The sequence below is a fragment of the Crinia signifera genome, chromosome 4 (assembly GCF_055691185.1).
Source record: "Crinia signifera chromosome 4, ASM5569118v1, whole genome shotgun sequence".
Taxonomy (NCBI): domain Eukaryota; kingdom Metazoa; phylum Chordata; class Amphibia; order Anura; family Myobatrachidae; genus Crinia; species Crinia signifera.
The window spans coordinates 283,971,811-283,991,544 of record NC_139220.1 but is presented as its reverse complement, the minus strand read 5'-3'; the positions used below and the strand labels follow the sequence as shown (position 1 = coordinate 283,991,544).

General features: G+C 46.4%; 2 protein-coding genes across 4 annotated transcripts in view; one reads left to right on the top strand and one right to left on the bottom strand.

The window, feature by feature from the left end:
- The window catches only part of PBDC1 (polysaccharide biosynthesis domain containing 1), a 33,386-nt gene that overhangs the window by 8,502 nt on the left and 5,150 nt on the right, over nucleotides 1-19,734 (top strand). The window contains exons 1-2 of one of the 2 annotated variants that reach the window (XM_083184810.1): nucleotides 18,280-18,419; nucleotides 19,036-19,101. In XM_083184810.1, coding sequence (XP_083040936.1) covers nucleotides 18,378-18,419; nucleotides 19,036-19,101 — 108 coding nt within the window. In that variant the 5' untranslated portion in view covers nucleotides 18,280-18,377. Of the gene's footprint in view, nucleotides 1-18,279; nucleotides 18,420-19,035; nucleotides 19,102-19,734 lie in introns of those variants that run through there. The other variant, XM_083184811.1, reaches the window with a different exon arrangement.
- On the bottom strand, nucleotides 2,979-10,373 carry NPM2 (nucleophosmin/nucleoplasmin 2). Of its 2 annotated transcripts, none has more exons than XM_083184807.1 (10): nucleotides 10,272-10,373; nucleotides 9,486-9,557; nucleotides 8,014-8,099; nucleotides 7,306-7,428; nucleotides 7,136-7,229; nucleotides 6,325-6,458; nucleotides 5,704-5,723; nucleotides 5,450-5,480; nucleotides 3,273-3,326; nucleotides 2,979-3,200 (listed from the first exon to the last, which is right to left on the bottom strand). In XM_083184807.1, the coding sequence occupies exons 2-9, from the start codon at nucleotides 9,541-9,543 to the stop codon at nucleotides 3,282-3,284; spliced, it is 591 nt and encodes a 196-aa protein (XP_083040933.1). In that variant the 5' UTR covers nucleotides 9,544-9,557; nucleotides 10,272-10,373; the 3' UTR covers nucleotides 2,979-3,200; nucleotides 3,273-3,281. The 2 variants fall into 2 exon arrangements, with proteins under 2 accessions (XP_083040933.1, XP_083040934.1); XM_083184808.1 differs by having other exon boundaries at nucleotides 5,704-5,720.

Genomic DNA, 19,734 nt, shown 5'->3' with positions numbered 1-19,734 from the left:
CATCGCATCGCATGCGACCAGATCACATGCGATGCGATTAGACCCGATTTTTAATTGTACAGCCACCCTGATGGGTAATTAGTATGTCAAATGCCCCCCCCCCATTGTTAACGCCACCCCGAAGCATGGCGAGCGCAGCGGTACGTGTCCTCCAACCTTTTCATACCCCCACTATCCACGTCGGCGTGGAGTTGATTTTAGATAGTGTGGAGAGCGCAGCGAGCCCCGCGGATTACTTCACATGTATTCCGCGTCCGCTCGCCACGCTTCGGTGGCTCGCTGCACTCGCCACACTATCTAAAATCAACTCCACGCCGACGTGGATAGTGGGGGAATGAAAAGGTTGGAGGACGCGTACCGCTGCGCTCGCCCCGCTTCGGGTTGGCGTGGATACTGGGGTGACGTTAACAATGGGGGGGCATTGGACATAGTAATTACCCATCAGGGTGGGTGTACAATTAAAAATTAGGTGTGTGTGCATTTAACATTGTAATCAATGGGAAATCGTGTCACATCACATGCCATTGTAATGGCATGCGATGCAACGCGATTTTAAAATTGTATATGAAGGTCTTAAAACCCGAATATTGGGTCGGATCGGGACCCATCGCATACCTTAAGTAATGGTATGCAATGGGACCCGACGGCGCCGTGCTAGGAAACAAGTACCGTTATTTTAGTTTTAAAGAACTTTTTCACAAGCAATACAGTAGTTTCCCCTGTTTTGTATTGAAAATACACATATATATATATATATATATATACACACACACACACACACATATACACAGAGTATACACTGAAGACTGCATCCTATTGACCTACTGTAAGTCAGACCTGATAGGTAGAGGACTGCGAGTACATAACCCCCGCCCTGTGCAAATCTGTGAAAGAATTGCAAGTGGATCGCTATTCACTTCAAAGCCATACGCATCACCATCAAATGATTTTTCCAGGCTGTGCTAATGTGAGAAGCTCTCAACCTTTGACAGAGAAAGGGTGGGATGCACTAGAGCAGTGGTTCTCAACCCTGGTCCTCAGTACCCCCAACAGTTCACGTTTTCCAGGTCACCCTGCAGTTGCACTCATTACTCAGACACATTGTAAAAGAGCAACAAGTGGAGCTAATTACTTCACTTGTGATTCTGTGTGGAGACCTGGCAAACTTGCACTGTAGGTGGTCCTGAGGACCGAAGTTGTGAACCACGGCACCAAAGGAAAAATGCGGTAAAAACCCTATTTGGGTTTTTACAGCATCTTGGTATGCAGGAAGACCCGCATGCCGTGTTTTTGCTGTGTTTGCCGTGTTTTTGCTGTGGGGTGGGGGTTGTGTGGTATCACTAGCTTTTGCTGGCAGTACCCCATACGAGCCTGTGGTCTATTCACGGCACTCCTGCCCCTCACCTGTGTCCGGGCAGCATCAATGACCTCCTCCACCCCGTAAAATCCCCCTTCGGGTGCAGGGACAAGGCGGAGCCCACCAAGCATGTGAGACAAACATCCTCATCTCAGTGAATGGCTCCATCTGTAGGTCCAGTATACAGACCTGACATACATATTATATGTATTAGTAATATGCCTTGTTAGCAGAATCCTTGTGTGCTTTTGCTTCTGGAGATTAGTAAATTCCTCAATTTCCACACAGCACTTGTGACTGACCGCAAGAATACTAACCAGAGTGACATTCACACCAGGGTTTTGACCACCTGGGGAGAGTAAGTTCAGCCCCCCATTAGGTGCTAAGGGAGAGGATGGGGTGGGGGGTCAAAAGCTCCCAATATTGTCTAGCATAGATTGACAATGCAGGCAAGGCAAGTTACTAGGATCATAGACTATTATTTGAAGGGGAAAAAAAAAACAAAAAACCACTACATTGTAACCACATCCATTCCAGGCCATAAAGTTGTGTACATAACAGCACTTAATATCAAAAGCTCGGTACACAGCTTTGGTAGAGCAAAAATATTTAGTATATACATCGGCACTCACCTTTCCTAGTTTTGTGGTGCCCTATGGCTTGTGACCACATTGTTTAAACAGAAATTGTAGGTGCTATTTATTAATATCAGTTAATGTAGTGAGTGCAGAATCCCTACCCCACTCTAAATTGAGTGTGGCAGTAGTACAGTCATCAGAAATCATGGGGCCCAGGACATTAACCAGGGCCCCCTTCCCAAACACCTGGTAACCACAGCACTGGCTACAATAGTCTACATCAGTTCCCAACCATGGTCCTCAAGTACCCCAACAGCTCATGTTTGAGGTCACCCGGCAGGTGCACTCATTATTTAGAAACATTTTAAAGGATCCACAGGTTGAGCTACTTACACTACTAAGTGTATCAGTCACAGCACTGTATTAGTGGTACAGATCCCAGTGGACATGTGCAGCCATTGTGTTACTTAATATGCTGAGGAAAGACCAAAACTAACCAGCCCGGGAGAGAGAACCAAGTACCATAAAAGTGTTCTCGCAATACCTTTAGCTACACCATTTAGAAGATAAAGGGTGGGATTCTCTAACATCTGCACATCGCCGGCTACCGAGACATAATTATCACATATGCACGAACATATGTGATAATTATGGTAAAAGGACAGCTCTTGCGATAAGAGCTGTCCTTGGTTATCTTGCCAGTGATGTGCAGCGGGTCTGGCAGCCCCCACCCCCTTACCCAGCCGGATGTTCTGGGGCAGGCTCTCCTCCCTGGCCATTGCTGTGCTGCCTATACACAGGTGAGGATAAAACCACCTATTGCTATACACAGGTGAGCAGGGTTTCACAGTAGAAGCCAATAGGCTTCTATGGGGTAAATAGCCAGCTAACCCGGCATGGGGTCTTTAGTGCATCCCACAATGCACTAAAAACAGGTAAGAGTTTACTGCATTTGTGGTTTGGAGAATACAGGCAAAAGCCTGAAAGTTATATACGCACATATGTCAGTTTCCCGAAGCACAAGGTGAAGAGAAGACAAGCAGTCTCATTCCCATAGAAGAGGGACTTTATTTTACAGAACTTACATACAACAGCACATTATTCAGTAAACTATACAAATTAGTTCCATCCTGCAGTTTCTCCACAGGAAAAACATACTCCACGTGGTGCAGAGCCATCAGGTGGGTCACAGAACAGGTCACAAGGCAGCAGGAGAGGAGCCTGGATATGTAGCTGTACAGTCGTAAGGCAAGTGAAGGGAGAACCTGTGGGATAGATCTGTTACACCTTGTACATTGTAAAGCAGGAGACTCCACAGTCATATCCAGGAGACTCACCCAACGCATCTACTTCTTAGCAGCCGGTTTCCTCCCCCGTCCTGCGCCTTTGGTCTGCCAGAGATAGAGACATTTTATAGTATGAAGATGGTAGCAGTGTTGTGGGTGCACGGCTTTGTTAATATTTATATCAGTCATAGGGGGAGATTCTCTAAACAAGAAATGCGGTAAAAACAGTTATCGGGTTTTTACCGCATTTTGGGATGCTCCAAGCATCCCCCGCCGGGTTAATGCAGCATCGCCAGAACAATCTGGCGATGCCCCATAGAAGCCAATGGGCTTCTAGAGCAACGACCCTTCCCCTGTGTCCAGGCAGCACAGAGCTGTGCTGCCCAGACCTGTGACCTCCTCCCTGCACTGATCCTCTTCTGGGTGCAGGGAGGAGGAGAGCCCGGCGCAGTAGCGCCGGGTGTGTGAGGGAGGGGGGAGCCGCCAGGACCAGCTGGGACCCGGCGACTCTCACCGCAAAGGACAGCTCTTGCGTTATCGCATGTTAGAACATATGCAATAATTATAAATGCGATGGGCAGCGAAGGGGGGCGGAGATTCTTAGAGAATCTCCCCCATAGTGTGTACCCGCAATGTTGTGTGTTCCTTCGGATTGTTAACCAGATTAAGAGGAAGGGCATCCATAAGGTGGGTGCTACCTGACAAATATCCTGCAAGTTTAAGCGGGAGAGATGCAGATTGTGTGGGGAGTGGAGAAGTCGGGTGGGGATATAATAAGATAAGCAAAGAGATATAAGTCGGTGTAGTCAGGGTAGTGGCCTTGAATGTGAGGAGAAGTATGTTATATTGAATAGGGTAAAATACAGGCAACCAATGGGGGATTCGAGAGCGGATCAGCAGACCATGAACGTATAGCCAGGAAGATCAGCCTTGCAGCTGCATTCAGAATGGATTGTAGTGGCGAGTCTTTTCTTAGGAAGACCGTTGAGGCCATTGCAATAAGCAATGTGTGATATAATGTGCATGGATTAGAGATTTTGCAGTGTCTTGTGTAAGATATGGACACATTTGAATGTTTTTAGATGCATTTAACATGCTTTAGAGACAGAATGAATGTTAGGAATAAAGGACCACTTAGAGTCGAGGATGACCCCTAGACTGCGAGGTTGTGGAGTAGGATTAATTGTTGTGTTCAGTGATAGAGATATCAGGTTGGTAACTATAACTGGTGGGAATAGGATTAATTCTGTTTTGGAAATGTTGAGTTTGACGTGGTGAGATGACATCCAAGATGAAGTGGCAGAAAGACATTCAGAGACACGGAACAATACTGATGGTGACAATTCAGGGAAGGATAGAGAAGAGTATCAGCGAACAGATGATCCTGGAATCCAAAAGAGTTCATTAGTTTGCCAAGAGAGGAGGTATAGATTGAGTACCATAAGGCTCAGTTTTAGGTCCTCTGCTTTTCTCAAACTGACAGAGGTAGTGAGGAGGAGGTAAAAATCAGAGAAGCCAACACCGAGAGCAATTGGGTAGGATGAGAACCAGGAAATGGCTGTGTTCTGAAGACCTAGGGATCGTAGTGTTTGTATGTAATGAAGGTTATACAACTGGCATGTAGTGTCTAATCAGGGCCGGTGCAAGGCACCAGAGCGCCCCAGGCAAGTCGGGGTGGGGGCGCCCCGGTGTCTGCCGCCCGGGTACCTGTCCTGCGGCGCTGTAAAGCCGGCGGCAGCGGGGAGGGTCCCTGCAGTCAAAATAACGAGCGTTATCCGCTGGGCTATGCGGAAGCGCTTCTGTATAGCCCGGCGGATAGCGCTTGTTATTTATTTTTGACTGCAGGGACCCCCCGCTGCCAGCTTTTATGCACATACGCCGCAGGACAGGTACCCGGGCGGCAAGGGGGGCGCGAAATACCGCCCTCCAGTGGCCGGCGCCCTAGGCAAATGCCTAGGATTTGCCTAGTGGTGGCGCCGGCCCTGTGTCTAATGCTTGTGGTGTGTAAAGGAGACTTTGCTTTAGGCTGCCCAGCACAACATACATGAAGTAGTCGTGCCATCAGCCATCATTGACAGCATCTGTCAGTCACCTTAAGGACTTTCATTGGGACAGGTTATCACTAAGAATCTTAGGATAGATTACTCCTTAATCTTATTCCTCAGCTGACACCTGCAGGGGGTGGCTACATTAGCTGTACGCTTGGATACACAGCTTAGGGTACATACCTTTTTCACAGGACTGTCCTCTTCAGAGCTCCTGTGGAGAAGACAATGTACACATTACCTGCCCAGTTATGCACAATGCCCATGATGGAAAGCACCAGCTACTATGTAGTAGTGAAGTCAGCAGTGTAATACAGAATGCCTTATACCCACCGTGTGTGGTGGGGACCATACAGCAATTTAGTGATTGTACCAAGCATCCACCAGCCAGTGCACAACACTGATAGTCATTACCTGCTAGATCCCAGAATACTTACTCTTCTTCCATTTTCTTCTTCTAGGGCAAACAAGAACATTATTAAACCATAGTAAAATCACAACATTTACTCACTAGCCCTTCCTAATGGACATCTAAAAGGTGCCCATACACTGAAAAGTTATTGTATACAATATTGCATAAGTTTTGCAATGCAATGAGATCTAGTACAAAAAGTATGTGCAGCACAATGAGCTGTGTGACGGAAGTGCACATCACATCCAGCAATTGTACTGTGTATGGGCACCTTAAGTTACCATTCCCCAACTGAAGTACCTGACTGGGACATCAGTAATGGGTTGAATACAAGCAGACTTCAACCCAGAACCCCTCAGACCACCAACTATGGAAAAAGCAGACTAAACTATTTAGTCATCTCACTTCTGTGTCAAACTGGTAGCGTTCATCCATAGCCAATAAAGAATGTCCGATGCGTTAAACCTCACTATTGGATTCCGCCCCATGGTCTGCTTTGCTGTGAGAAGTTTAATGTTTTGAAGCTGACTGTTCTTGTATGATGAACATATTTGCATTGTGGTTCATGGTTTCTATTATCAGTAGATAGATTCTCTTCTACAGAGCCCATGGCTAGTGAATACATGTGTAAGAGTCACAGCTGTACCTTTGCCGGACCAGTTTTCTTAGAGGCTGGAGGTCTTTTTACACCTTTTGGTGGAGAATCTGGTTCTTCATCCTCCTCTTCTTCCTCTACCTCCTCTTCAACTTCTTCTTCTGCCCAGGAACAATCCTCCTCCACTAAGGTAACAGGAATTACAGTGTTCCTTTATAAATGCCCCAGTATGCTTGTATTCAGAGATTGCTACTGAATATCTAGACATACTTCCAATTCCAACTCGCACAGCAGACCCAAAGTCTTATGGGGCATACACACGGATCGCTCCACGAGTACACCCTACCGCAATGGGTGGTCCCGCCCACTGCCAGCACCCACATATAGATAGCGCATACACTTATATCCTGCTAAGATAAACCCAGATCAGAACACATCACAAGGCTTTACATTTAGGATCATAAGCGGAGGGCAATTGACAAATGTTGATGCAAGAACGTCTAAGAGTTGCAAAGAGTAATAGCCATGGCTTGGGCAGATTTTCTATAGCCCACAGAGAGCTGTGTAACCTCCACTAAGACATGCATCATTGAGCTAGAGCAGGGCTGGACAATAAGCAGCCCTCCAGCTGTTGTGACTTACATATCCCAGCATGCCTTGGTTATGCTTTTTGGCCATCTTGAAACTGACACAAGGTATACTGGGATATGTAGTTCAAGACCTGGAGGGCTGCATATTGACAAGCCATGGGTCCACATTAGGATTCATTGGCACTAGAGTTATCCAAGTACAGGCCAATGTGTATCCCACAGCTACACTGTAAATAATCCCAGCAGCAGAACAGACAAAAACCAATACTCACATGCGACGTGCTGACCGCTGATAAACACTGGCCCAGAACCACATTTCAGCTGGAAAGTGATTGGAGGAGTCAGCTCAATGCCAACCATAGTAGCCTGCATGGGAGAACACAGACCAGATTAATACTCGATTAGCCAGGTATTGGTAAGTAGGAGTTTTATTGATACTCACCATTGGGAGAATAGAGGGCTTGAGGGTGGCAATGGGAACAGGTTTTGCGTCACTTCCTTCATGCTCGTGAGGAAGTATTTCCACTATATGAAACTCGTCCTTCGCCTTATCGCCCAGACACACCTAAGGGACATCCACAATAGTACAGCTGCATGAAGTAGGGGACATCCTACCTGGAACATCAGCAACTCCTAGATTGTGGCCACCAAAGCACTTCTAGAATCAGTGGCGTGCGGTGGGGTGAGGCACAGCCTTTCCTGTCATACTAACGTATATGCTGGAGTTTTGTATTCATAAAGTATGTAAAAAAATACAAAGAATATATATAAAAAAAATTAAATCATTTTTATAGTCAAAACTCTGGAGTAAAAAGTCTGGCAGGTGAGGCAGTGCCTCATCTGGCTACCTTTACTGTGCATCTCTTATCAAAACTCATTGACTCTCCAGCAGTATATACTGCTGCACATGTGTATAATGCCGGCATGTACCCCACGGCTCAGATTGTGTGCAAATCTGGCTTTGGTACTAGTCAGGGACTCCTTCACTATTTACCTCACCGCACGTCCCAGTCTAGAACGCATCCAGCCCCTTGGTATGTGTTCCAAGCCACAGTGTCAGAAGGCTACAGCAGTGACCACAAGTCTGTCCCTTGCCTCAGGGCTGCCATTGAACAAGTCCCAGTACACTACAAGAGACCACCATACTCACCGTTCTCAGGGCCAGCTGATGCTCGGTCTTGTCTTCATCTGACACTTTGAACACAAAAGTCTTATTCTGCTCACTCAGCTCACACCCTATGGATGGAGAACACTGTATGATGACCAGACTCATGTCCAAACACATTACAGTCATCATGTTCCTATGGGTCTCGTTTAAAGGGCAGCAGCTAGTTTTACATAAGTTATGTCCGTCTCCCCCCTTTCCCACATGAGACATCCTCAGCGCAACTAGATATTGGATACAATGCTCAGTAGCTGCAACTAGCTTAGAGGGATCTAAAATGCTTTATGTTATCTTACTAGACTGCATTTTAGCCAGGCCTTAACTCACCAACATAGCAGACAATGCCAATCACAGGAAGACTGGGGGCATTTATAGACAAGTACAATGTATTGTCCATAACCACCATTTTCATCTTCTGAAAAGTGCAATGGTAAGGGATTGGCTGTCCTTGCAGCAATTCCTCCATAGTAGCCTGAAGGGGAGTGTATCAGACCAACACCTGACCAAGCTGAAAGGCTGCTGTGGGACAAGACATGTACCTATACATGACCCGGGCCAGGCCAGAGTAGTGGGCACCTGCTATAACCCCAGTCTCCTCTCCTACAAGCTGTACTCTGTATGCCCCACCCGATTAGGCATCAGTCAATGCACCTCCCATACACACAGGGAGGGTGAGCCTCTGCGCTGAGCGATGCAGTTAAGCTCAGCTCGCTCAGCACACGTGATGCACCAGCGATGTATGCTGAGCGATCTGGCACAGCCAGTGTTCTCTGGTGAGATTGTATAGATGTAGCTCTCCCCCCCTCCTTTTTGGCACCCACATTTTCATTGTCATACACTCACCTGACGTTATATATGAGTGAGCTGGTTGGAACAAGAATCTAGTAATTTATATGAGCAAGTGACACTGAACTATTTGCTACCAAACACTGGTACAAAAAAAAAAAAAAAAAAGCAATGTTTTAGACAGAACCGTTAGGTCATTTGATTTAACCAGTATCTCAACCACCATTTTAAACCAGTTCGAAGCAATCTTTTTCCATTAGATAAAGATTTATTTTGAGATTAAAGTTTGGGCTTGGTACTTCATTCAGGTCAGTCAACTATATTGTTTATAGTTATATCTGCACAAGCAGAGAATATCTCCTTTTTGTCGTCATTTGCTCCCACACATTACCAAACCCTTGAGATAACTAGTCCCACCTGAGGTGTACCAGCTTTAGAATGACAAGAGACCACCACATATGGAAGCATAGCTCGAAGTACTTCACATGACAGAGGAACAGCATTGTCCCCAGATGCATACAATACTATGGGGAGTAAAGGAAATGGAAATCCTGTAGTGTGGGTGACAGACCATTAGAACACTGGAACTTATGTAAGGGGATAGTCAGTGGTGATACCTGCCAGGTGCAGACAGTGGAAGCCCTAAAAAGGAACAGAGCCATTTCACTTACCCCATATAAGAGACACAGGTCGCTCTATCTTGCTGGTGTTACTAGCTGTGGAGGTCATGTCTAGACTTTACTCTGTAGAACACAAACTGCCATTAGTAACAGAGCCATAGACAGGCACATTTACACCTTGTGCAGGTCAGTGTTAGGGGGCAGCATTAAGTAGCCTCATTGCAGGACACAGATGCTCTCAGACAGCCAACACATTAATAGGATATACCACCACAGGCTCGCCTCTACCTGACCCCCATACCGTACCACCTCCACCACCGGCTCTACCAGACCCCCATACCGTACCACCGGCTCTACCAGACCCCCATACCATCAGCTCTACCAGACCCCCATACCGTACCACCTCCACCACAGGCTCTACCAGACCCCCATACCGTACCACCTCAGGCTCTACCAGACCGCCATACCGTACCACCTCAGGCTCTACCAGACCGCCATACCGTACCACCGGCTCTACCAGACCCCCATACTGTACCACCTCCACCACAGGCTCTACTAGACACCCATACCGTACCACCTCAGGCTCTACCAGACCGCCATACCATACAACCTCCCACAGGCCCTACCAGACACCCATACCGTACCACCTCCACCACAGGCTCTACTAGACACCCATACCGTACCACCTCAGGCTCTACCAGACCGCCATACCATACCACCTCCCACAGGCTCTACCAGACACCCATACCGTACCACCTCCACCCGATACAAATACTACCAGAGAGCCAATTTTGGAGGATAAATATAACCTGTAAATAAAAAAAAAATCAGTTTTACCACTCAGGGAACCAAGTTACTCTCACAGCCTTCACACAAGAGATCAGCAATCCCAAACAAGTCAGATGATAGGAAAGACAGAGCACATGGAGGGGTATATAAGCAAGGACAGACACCTGAACTTAACTAGGACTTAATTAGACATTCAGTATTGTTCATTAGCTTCCCATTTAACCCTGTGAGTTCCAAGTAGCTGCAATCTGTGTTATTTCAATCACTATGGCAGTGATCACAAACGCAGTCCACAAGGCAGCTAACTTTCCAGGTTTTAATAATAAAAAGGTTCTCTTGGCAATTTTCACACCTATTTTGACAAATTCTGTTGGCACTCAAAGGGTTAAGGCTATCCATGTATACCAGCGGTAGCCAACTCCAGTCCTCGAGAGCTACCAACAGTTCACATTTTCCAGACAACCCAGCTGCTGCACAGGTGCACTCATTACTCACTGAAACGTTTTAAAAGATCCACAGGTGGAGCTAATTACTTCACTTGCGATTCTGTGAGGAGATCTGGAAAACATGAACTGTTGGTAGCTCTTGAGGACTGCAGTTGGCTACCTCAGGTGTATATGCACAAATGACAATCAATACTTTGGGAAAGTGGATTTGGTACACGGTCACTAGGTCCAACACAGGAAGGTTGACATTCATTAAGTCGACAGGGTCATTAGGTCGACACAAGCATCAGGTCGATATGGGGAAGGTCGACATGAAAAAAAACCACCATGTCAACCTTTTGATTGTCGACCTTCCCCACGTCGACCTAATGCTTGTGTTGACCTAATTACCCTCTTGACCTAAACCCATGTCGACCTGTTGACCCCAGTTGATTTAATCGTCCGTGCTCAAGCATGGGTATCCTTAAAACCTGGTCTATAAAGCTGGGTACACAAATATTTATCTGTCCAATCTGTCTGCTGGGAACAAACATTTGGAAATGTTTGAGAGAAAATGACATAAAATCAATTGCTCCCAAACACTGGAAAATGGAAAAAAATGTGATAACTCAAACGCCTTCAAGCTGTTTATCTGAATTACTGTTGTTTGTTTTCCAGCATTTGGGAGCAAATGGTTGATCCTCATATGCTCCCATACATTACCAGATTTTTGTTCCCACCAGATAGATTGGACAGATAAATCTGTAGGTGTGTACCCAGCATTATAAGTGTGTACTTGCCGGTTTGCACGCTTATCTTTTGAAACAGATTCGGCATGAAAAGCTGGCGGTCGGGATCCCGGCACTCAAAATCCCGACGCCGGAATCCAACAAGGGGGGGACGTGGATCGCCTCCCCTTGCGGGCTACGCTCGGCACACTAATTTATTCTCCCTCCGAGGGTGTCGTGGACACCCACGGGGGGGAGAAAGTGTCGGGATTTCGGCGTTCGGGATTTTGAATGCAGGGATCCCGACCGCCGGGATTTAAACTGCATCCCTTTGAAACAAGTACAGGCTGCACACAGGGCATAAGCTATGTGTGTAATGGGCAGTGTTAAGATCACTTAGAAATGGGGCTTAATTTTCCCCGTGTGTATGCCTCGTTAGCGTCTATATTCTCCTGCATATGGGCTGCGAATGTGTTTGCAATTGTGAATGATATCCACCGGACTGTCCCAGTTTTTTGGGTGGGAGGGCAGCTGGGAGTCCCCCCTGTCGCCCACTGCTCTGCACAGCCGGGCAGTGGTGAATGCACACAGCATCTATTCCTGCAGGCAGAAGGGCTGAGGGAATGGCCTGAAGCTCACAGAGCCACTGGCCGTGCCCCCACAGCAGCAAAATGGGGGCATGGCCTTGCAGAGTGATGTAATTTATAGGTCATCCCCCTTGTCGATAGGCCCCGCCGGATGTCTTTCTAAAGTTGGGAGGTATGCATTAGCTCTGTAGCCGAGAAAATCACAAGTACAATTGCATTTGCAGGAATTAGGCCAATAGATTTATCCAACAAAACTAAAATATAGTTATAGAGTATAGACTCTTTCCGTGGTTCCCAAACTGTGTACCTAGGCACCCTGGGGTGCCCCAGGACACTTGCATGGGTGCCATTATTTATGGTCAATGTAATATGCAAAACCAGTGCTGGTAGCTGCCGACGATAACATATGTGTACAAATAGGAGCAAATACTGTCCCTCACCACATAAACTGACTCTAAGGGGTTTATTTACAAAGATGGGAGTTATATTTTAGACATACTTTCCTACTCGAAAACTGGGTCCCCCTCCTGGGGATACGGTCATTTGGTATACAGCATGATGGTCGACAAGCACTGGGTCGACACCATTAGGTTGACATGGGGATAGGTCGACATGGTTCTAGGTCAACATGAGTCAAGGTCGACATGGGTGTAGGTGGACGGGTCATTAAGTTGACACAAGCATTAGGTCGACAATCAAAAGGTCGACATGGGGTTTTTCACTGTGTTTTTGAGCCAACATGTGCCGACAGGCGGCATTTCATGCCCTACCATCCACTAGGGTGTGGTGGGAGAATAAAACAGTGTGCCGAGCGCAGCACATTTAACTGTGTCCATGTCGACTGTGTTGACATTCGGGTTTCCACTTCACTCACACCTCCAGGCCTGGTAACTGTAAAGGAGGTGGAGTTGGTATATTACTGTCACAAGACTTCACATACTCAGTTCTACGACCTGTTCCTTCACTCACATTTACATCATTTGAAGTACACTCCATTAGGGTTTTTTCCCCTTTCTCTCTGCGTGTTGCTGCTATCTATCGCCCACCTGGGCTTCCCAAAACTCAATTTCTTGAAGATTTCTCTGCCTGGCTCCCCCATTTCTTATCCTCTGACATCTCCACTGTCATCCTGGGTGACTTCAATATTGCTATTGACAGTCCACCATCTCTGCATGCTTCCAAACTCCTCTCTCTAACCACCTCTCTCGGCCTCTCCCAGTGGTCTGATGCCTCTACTCATGAGGAAGGCCACTGCCTTGACCTTGTTTTCACCAGGCTGTGCTCAGTCTCTGATTTTACTAACACTCCCTTCCCTCTCTCTGATCACAATCTTATTACCCTCTCACTCTCCTCCATTACCCCAAGCTCACTGACACTGAAATCATGCAAGCCTACTCTAACCCGCAGAAATACTAATGCTATTAATTTTCCACAACTTACCACCTCCCTGCAAAAACAGCTCTCACTAATTTCTACATTTACCTCTCCTGACTCTGCTGTTTCCCACCTCTACCAGACTCTTGAAACAGCCCTTGATGACGTGGCTCCAGCTACCCATTACACCCCACGTAGGCTTAGATGCCAACCGTGGCACACCAAGACAACAAGACAACTACGAAATCAGTCACGTAAAGTAGAACGCCAATGGTGCAAATCTCGTAGTATGACTGATTTCCTTGCATATAAAACTAGCTACCACTCCTACAGCAATGCTTTGGACACTGCCAAACAAACATACTACCAATCTCTCATCTCTTCTCGTGCCACCAACCCTAAGCGACTTTTGAACACCTTTAAGTCTCTTCTGTACCCTCCCCCTCCTCCCCCACCGGCTACCATCAGTGCACAAGAACTTGCCTCCTACTTTAAGGACAAAATTGATAACATCCGAGATGAAATGGTATACTCCTCCACAACCTCTAACCCTCTTTCTTTCCCACCTGAACCCTCTGGCACTTTCTCTTCATTTGAGCCCACAAATGAAAAGGAAATATCCGCACTCTTCTTATCCTCTTACTCTACTACCTCTCCTCTCGATCCTATACCTGCGCAAGTCATTAAAAATCTATCTCCTGTGATTATTCCAACCTTAACTAAAATCTGCAATCTCTCTCTTACTACTGGTACTTTTCCTTCTCTACTCAAACATGCAGTGATAACTCCTATTCTAAAAAAACAGAATTCTGACCCTAACTCTCTCTCTAACTATCGTCCTATATCTCAGCTCCCATGCCTCTCCAAGCTACTGGAGAGACTTGTCTACTCTCGCCTCACAAACTTTCTTAACTCTAACACCCTATTAGACCCACTTCAGTCAGGCTTTCGCTCTCAACACTCCACTGAGACAGCACTGACTAAAGTGGTGAATGATCTGGTAACGGCTAAGTCTAAAGGCCATTACTCACTGCTTATTCTTCTTGATCTTTCTGCTGCATTTGACACCGTCGATCACTCTCTTCTCTTACAAACACTACACTCCCTAGGTCTTAATGATACAGCCCTTTCCTGGTCCACATCTTACCTATCTGATCGCTCTTTCAGTGTTCGCTTCTCTAACTCTACTTCCTCTTCATTACCTCTGTCAGTCGGAGTTCCGCAAGGCTCAGTCTTAGGTCCTCTGCTTTTCTCAATCTATACCTCCTCTCTTGGCAAACTAATCAGCTCTTTTGGATTTCAGTATCACTTGTATGCTGATGATACTCAAATCTATCTATCAACCCCAGAGTTGTCACCAGTGGTTTTGAGTCGAGTCTCTGATTGTCTCTCTGCCATCTCATCTTGGATGTCTTGTCGCCAACTCAAACTCAATATTTCCAAAACGGAATTACTTATATTCCCGCCAACTAAGAACTGTTACCATCCTGACATCTCCATCGCTGTTGACAACTCGATAATCTACCCTACCCCACAAGCTCGTTGCTTAGGGGTCATCCTTGACTCTGAACTGTCCTTTCTTCCCCACATTCAATCTGTCTCCAAATCATGTTACATGCATCTAAAAAACATATCCAAAATACGACCCTATCTCACACAAGACACTACCAAATCTCTTATCCATGCACTCATTATATCCCGCATTGATTATTGCAAAAGTCTCCTAACTGGTCTTCCCAAGAACAGACTCTCACCACTGCAATCAATTTTAAATGCTGCTGCTAGGCTGATCTTCCTTGCAAGACGCTCATCGTCTGCTGATCCGCTCTGCCAGTCCCTCCATTGGTTGCCTGTATATTACCGTATTCAATATAAAACACTTCTACTTGCATATAAAGCTATTAACCATACTGCACCAGCATATATCTCCTATCTCGACCACTACGCTCTACACAAGATCTGCGTCTCTCTTCTGCACGGATCACTAGCTCCCATTCACTATTACAGGACTTTCATCAGGCTGCTCCCATCCTATGGAATGCCCTTCCACGCACATTAAGACTCTCCACCACTCTCCAAACTTTCAAGCGTTCCCTGAAAACTCACCTCTTCAGGCAAGCCTATCATATTTAAGTTCTACATGCATAACCCTCCGAGGCACTTATGTATTATGGCCCTTATTCATATCTGATCGCAGTACAAGTTTGATCTCAAAATGGGCAAAACCATGTGCACTGCAGGTGGGGCAGATCTAACATGTGCAGAGAGAGTTACATTTGGGTGGGGTGTGTTGACACTGAAATCTAAATTGCAGTGTAAAAATAATGCAGCCAGTATTTACCCTGCACGGAAACAAAATAACTCCCCCAAATCTAACTCTCTCTGCACATGTTACATCTGCCCCACCTGCAGTGCACATGGTTTTGCCCATTTTGAGAACAAATTTGTACAGCAATCAGATCTGAATAAGGGCCTATATAGCTTCCCTTCTGGACTTGTAACTTGGTGGGACTGCTATGCTATTACTGGTGCCTGTCCTTGTGTTTCCCCCCTATATCCCTATAGATTGTAAGCTTACAGCAGGGCCCTCCTACCTCCAAGCCTGTCTGTTGTTACCCAGTTTGTCTTATCACTGTCTACTATTGTAAAGCGCAATGGAATCTGCTGCGCTATATAAGACCCTGTAAATAAATAAATAAATAAAAAAACCAGTGAAAAACCCCCTCCCACGATTCGCGGCAAAAACTCCCCCCCTCCTCTGCGACCCCCTGCTCCCGCAGAAAAAACACCCCCCGCGACCCCCCCTCCCGCGATTCGCTGCAAAAAGAACCCCCCGCGACCCCCCTTGCGTGATTCGCGGCATCCCCCCCGCAACCCCCCTCCCGCGATTCGCGGCACCCCCCCCCCCACAATTCGCAGCAGCCCCAGGATTAAATGGCACATGCAAAACACTGACATGGCTATGGTCGACAATGAAAAAGGTTGACATGAGTTTTTGAAGTTTTTTTTATGTTTTCATATTCATTGTCATGTGTCGACATGGACACCAATGAAGTGCCACACTTATGTCAACATTTACAATACGGCAACCCCCCACCGGAACCCCCGTGAACCCCACCTTCCCGCGATTGGCGGCACCCACCGCCCGCGACCCCCCCTCCCGCAATTAGCGACACCCCCCCCCCCCCCCGTGATTCGCGGCAGCCCCAGGATTAAATGGCAAAAGCAAAACACTAACATGGCTATGGTTGACAATGAAAAAGGTTGACATGAGTTTTTGAAGATTTATTTTTCATTTTTTTAATGTTTTCATATTCATTCTCATGTGTCGACATGGACACCAATGAAGTGCCACACTTATGTCAACATTTACATGTGTTGACCTTTCTGTGTTGATTTTTTCTTGTGGCGATTCGCATCACACCCCCCCCCGCAACCCCCACTCCCGCGATTCACGGCACACCCCCCCCGCGCACGACCCCCCCTCCCGCGATTCTCGGCACCCCACCCCGTGACCCCCCACTGTTTACTGGTCAACAGAAAACTTTTTATGACCAGTAAACAATTTGTTGGGATCATTTGGTCTACAGCATTATGGTCAGTCATTAGGTCGACACCATTAGGTCGACATGGGTCAAGGTCCACTTGGGAAAAGGTCGACATGGGAATAGGTTGAAAGGTCATTAGTTCAACAGGTTGTTAGTTCGACAGGTTGTTATACTTACTCCTTACCCCTTTCAATGCCATCACCTAGCCCTAGATCTATGCCAGGCTAATAATTATTTCAGTGTCCCTGTTCCCGGATGCAACTATCTTTATTTACCATGTACTAGTGTCCTAAATTGTCTTGTACAGTAAAGTCGTTGTCTTTTGTTTTTGCTAATTTATGTATTCTGTTAGGTGCACGCTGCAGAACCTTTGTGGCGCCACATAAATTACCAAGGATAATAATAATAATGTACATTTCTTACATAAATATGATGTTGAAGTAAGCTTTCACATACGCCATCTTGTGGTGTTAAAAATATTGCATGGGGACAAAACAAACTATGGCTCTAATACAGTGGTGTCAAACTCATGGCCCTCCAGCTGTTGTGGAACTACGGTACATGTCCCAGCATGCCCTGCCACAGTTTTAGCAATCCATTATATAAAATTTGTGGTAGGGCATGCTGGGACATGTAGTTCCACAACAGCTGGAGGGCCATGAGTTTGACACCACTGCTCTAATACAAGTTTAAAACATGCGATGGCAATCACAATTGATGAGGAAAGGACAAGAACAGAGGCTTTGGTGCTCTGTGAAAATGTTGCTATGGGATCTCACACAGTTCTGCAAATGGTCCTAGTGACAAAGTGTCCCTGGAAACTCAGAGGAAAACATTTGCCTGCAGTGGCCCCTTCAATCCAGCTGCATAAGTCTTTTTTAGGAAACAATCCATCAGACAGTTGCAATTAACAAAAGGGTAATTACATATAGAGAAGGCTTTAGTGTCTGATAACGATGCTCACACTGGATGGCCATCGACAATAGTTTATGGCCAATGTTGAACAGTTTTGACATCAATGGGGAGAACCAGATGGTTTCCCACACTGGCACACTGCATGGGTTAACTTCTATACATGCAGAAGTATATAACATTGTTTTGCTGTACACAGACTATTCTACAATTCCACACTATGGGCCATGAGGGGCAGCTGGCCTACAGGCGTGCAATAAGGAGTTTAAAGGCACACTGCTCCCCCCAACATGTCAGCTCCTTCTCCTGACATAAATCCCTGAGCTGGGAAAGTGTACGGACGGATCACCGACATAACCGGCTTAGGCTATGCGTGATTCTTTCTCACACAGGGCACAAAGGTCCTGCCACACACAACATGGCGCCTGTGCTGCCTGCTAATCAGATCGCTAAACCAGGCAGCTGTCACCTGCCGCGCATGCGTAACGCCGTACCTTAATAAAAATGGCGGGACCGGCTTCACAACGACGGAAATAATTGGTTTCCTGGGCGGAAAAGCTAGAGGTGAAAGGTTAGCAAGATGGCGGCGCCGACAGGAGGCATCGGTGGTCTAGGCTCGCTGGTGAGAATCAGAAAATACCTATAATTATTAATAATATATGTATACCACTGAGAGACACACTCTATGTATGCAAAGGAGACACATACATCTCTCGCAATGTGGCTCTGCAGGGAGCCATGGGCGTTGTGGGACTAGTACTATATGGGAATCCATACAGATATCACAGCAGCAGCTGCAGCCATTCCTATCCATTCTACTAATGTGAGAGACCCGGCAGCCTCCTGTCCACACATCACACCCAATGGTGATCATGGCTGCCAGATTCATCCTGTCACAGTGTGAGGAGATACCACATGTAGGGCTGATGCAATGTAACTGTACTGAAGGATAATAATACATCCCCGGAGCTCAGCCTTGTGGTGATACTGATATCTGGTCCTCCATCGTCAATAGAGCTCAGGCTAATGATAATCCTTATAGGATGTACACAGCATTACCACCTTTCACCCTTGTTAATGATAAATATGTTTCTTAAACAAAAATCTCAGTGTGGAGATCTAGTGAAATGAATAATTAGTTCTCGGGGATCAAGCATCGTGCATGTTAAATGCCCGTTAGGTCTGTGGAGTGCTGGGTAATGGGTAAACTGTCTTGTAACTTCTCTTCCTTTTGCCAGGGAGCAACAGAAGCCCTCTCTGTGGCTGAGGCCCTGTCTCTTCCTGCAGAAGCCTACGGCAATGATGTAAGTATGGCTGAATAACCTGTACTACAAGGCCAGATACATGGCCTGTCTGACTGACAGATATTATATTGGCCTCATGTAATTTAGCAGATATCCGGGACATACAGAGTGAGATAGCTCAGTGTATATGGCCCCAATATCTGGATTAATTTACAGGGGAAGAGAGATTTATCCCAAGTGAAGGAACAGGGGAAATAACTGGCACCCAGATTGTATAGTGTATTCCCAGCATTAGATTTCTTGGGATGGGGTCATTCAGTCCTGAAGTACAACCATCAGGTCATGTTTTGTAGATTTCTTTGATCATGTACAGGTAAGGTAATGTAGTTAATTGGTCAGCAATTCTACCTTCTGCTCCCACAGAAAGAAATCCTCCAAACATGACCTGTTGCAGTTCAGATCCACTGTCTTAGAGGGTCTCTTTAAAACTTGCCTAATCTGCTGGTCACTAGGTCGGAGTGGAATGTCTGGCCTACAACAGGGATGGGGAACCTTTGGCCCTACAGCTGGTGCTAAACTACACATCCCAGCATGCACTGCTAAAGTTTTGCTATTTGGCCATGCTAAAACTGTAGCAAAGCATTCTGGGATGTGTAGTTCAACAAAAGCTGGAGGGCCGAAGGTTCCCCATAC

What these genes read in the sequence shown, in the direction of transcription:
- NPM2 (XM_083184807.1), bottom strand. Translation starts at nt 9,543, where the DNA reads ATGACCTCCACAGCTAGTAACACCAGCAAGATAGAGCGACCTGTGTCT. An exon ending in AGCCCTCTATTCTCCCAATG is followed by an intron (nt 7,230 to 7,305) that starts GTGAGTATCAAT and finishes TCTCCCATGCAG; the next exon opens with GCTACTATGGTTGGCATTGA. An exon ending in AAGAAGAAAATGGAAGAAGA is followed by an intron (nt 5,481 to 5,703) that starts GTAAGTATTCTG and finishes TCTTCTCCACAG; the next exon opens with GAGCTCTGAAGAGGACAGTC.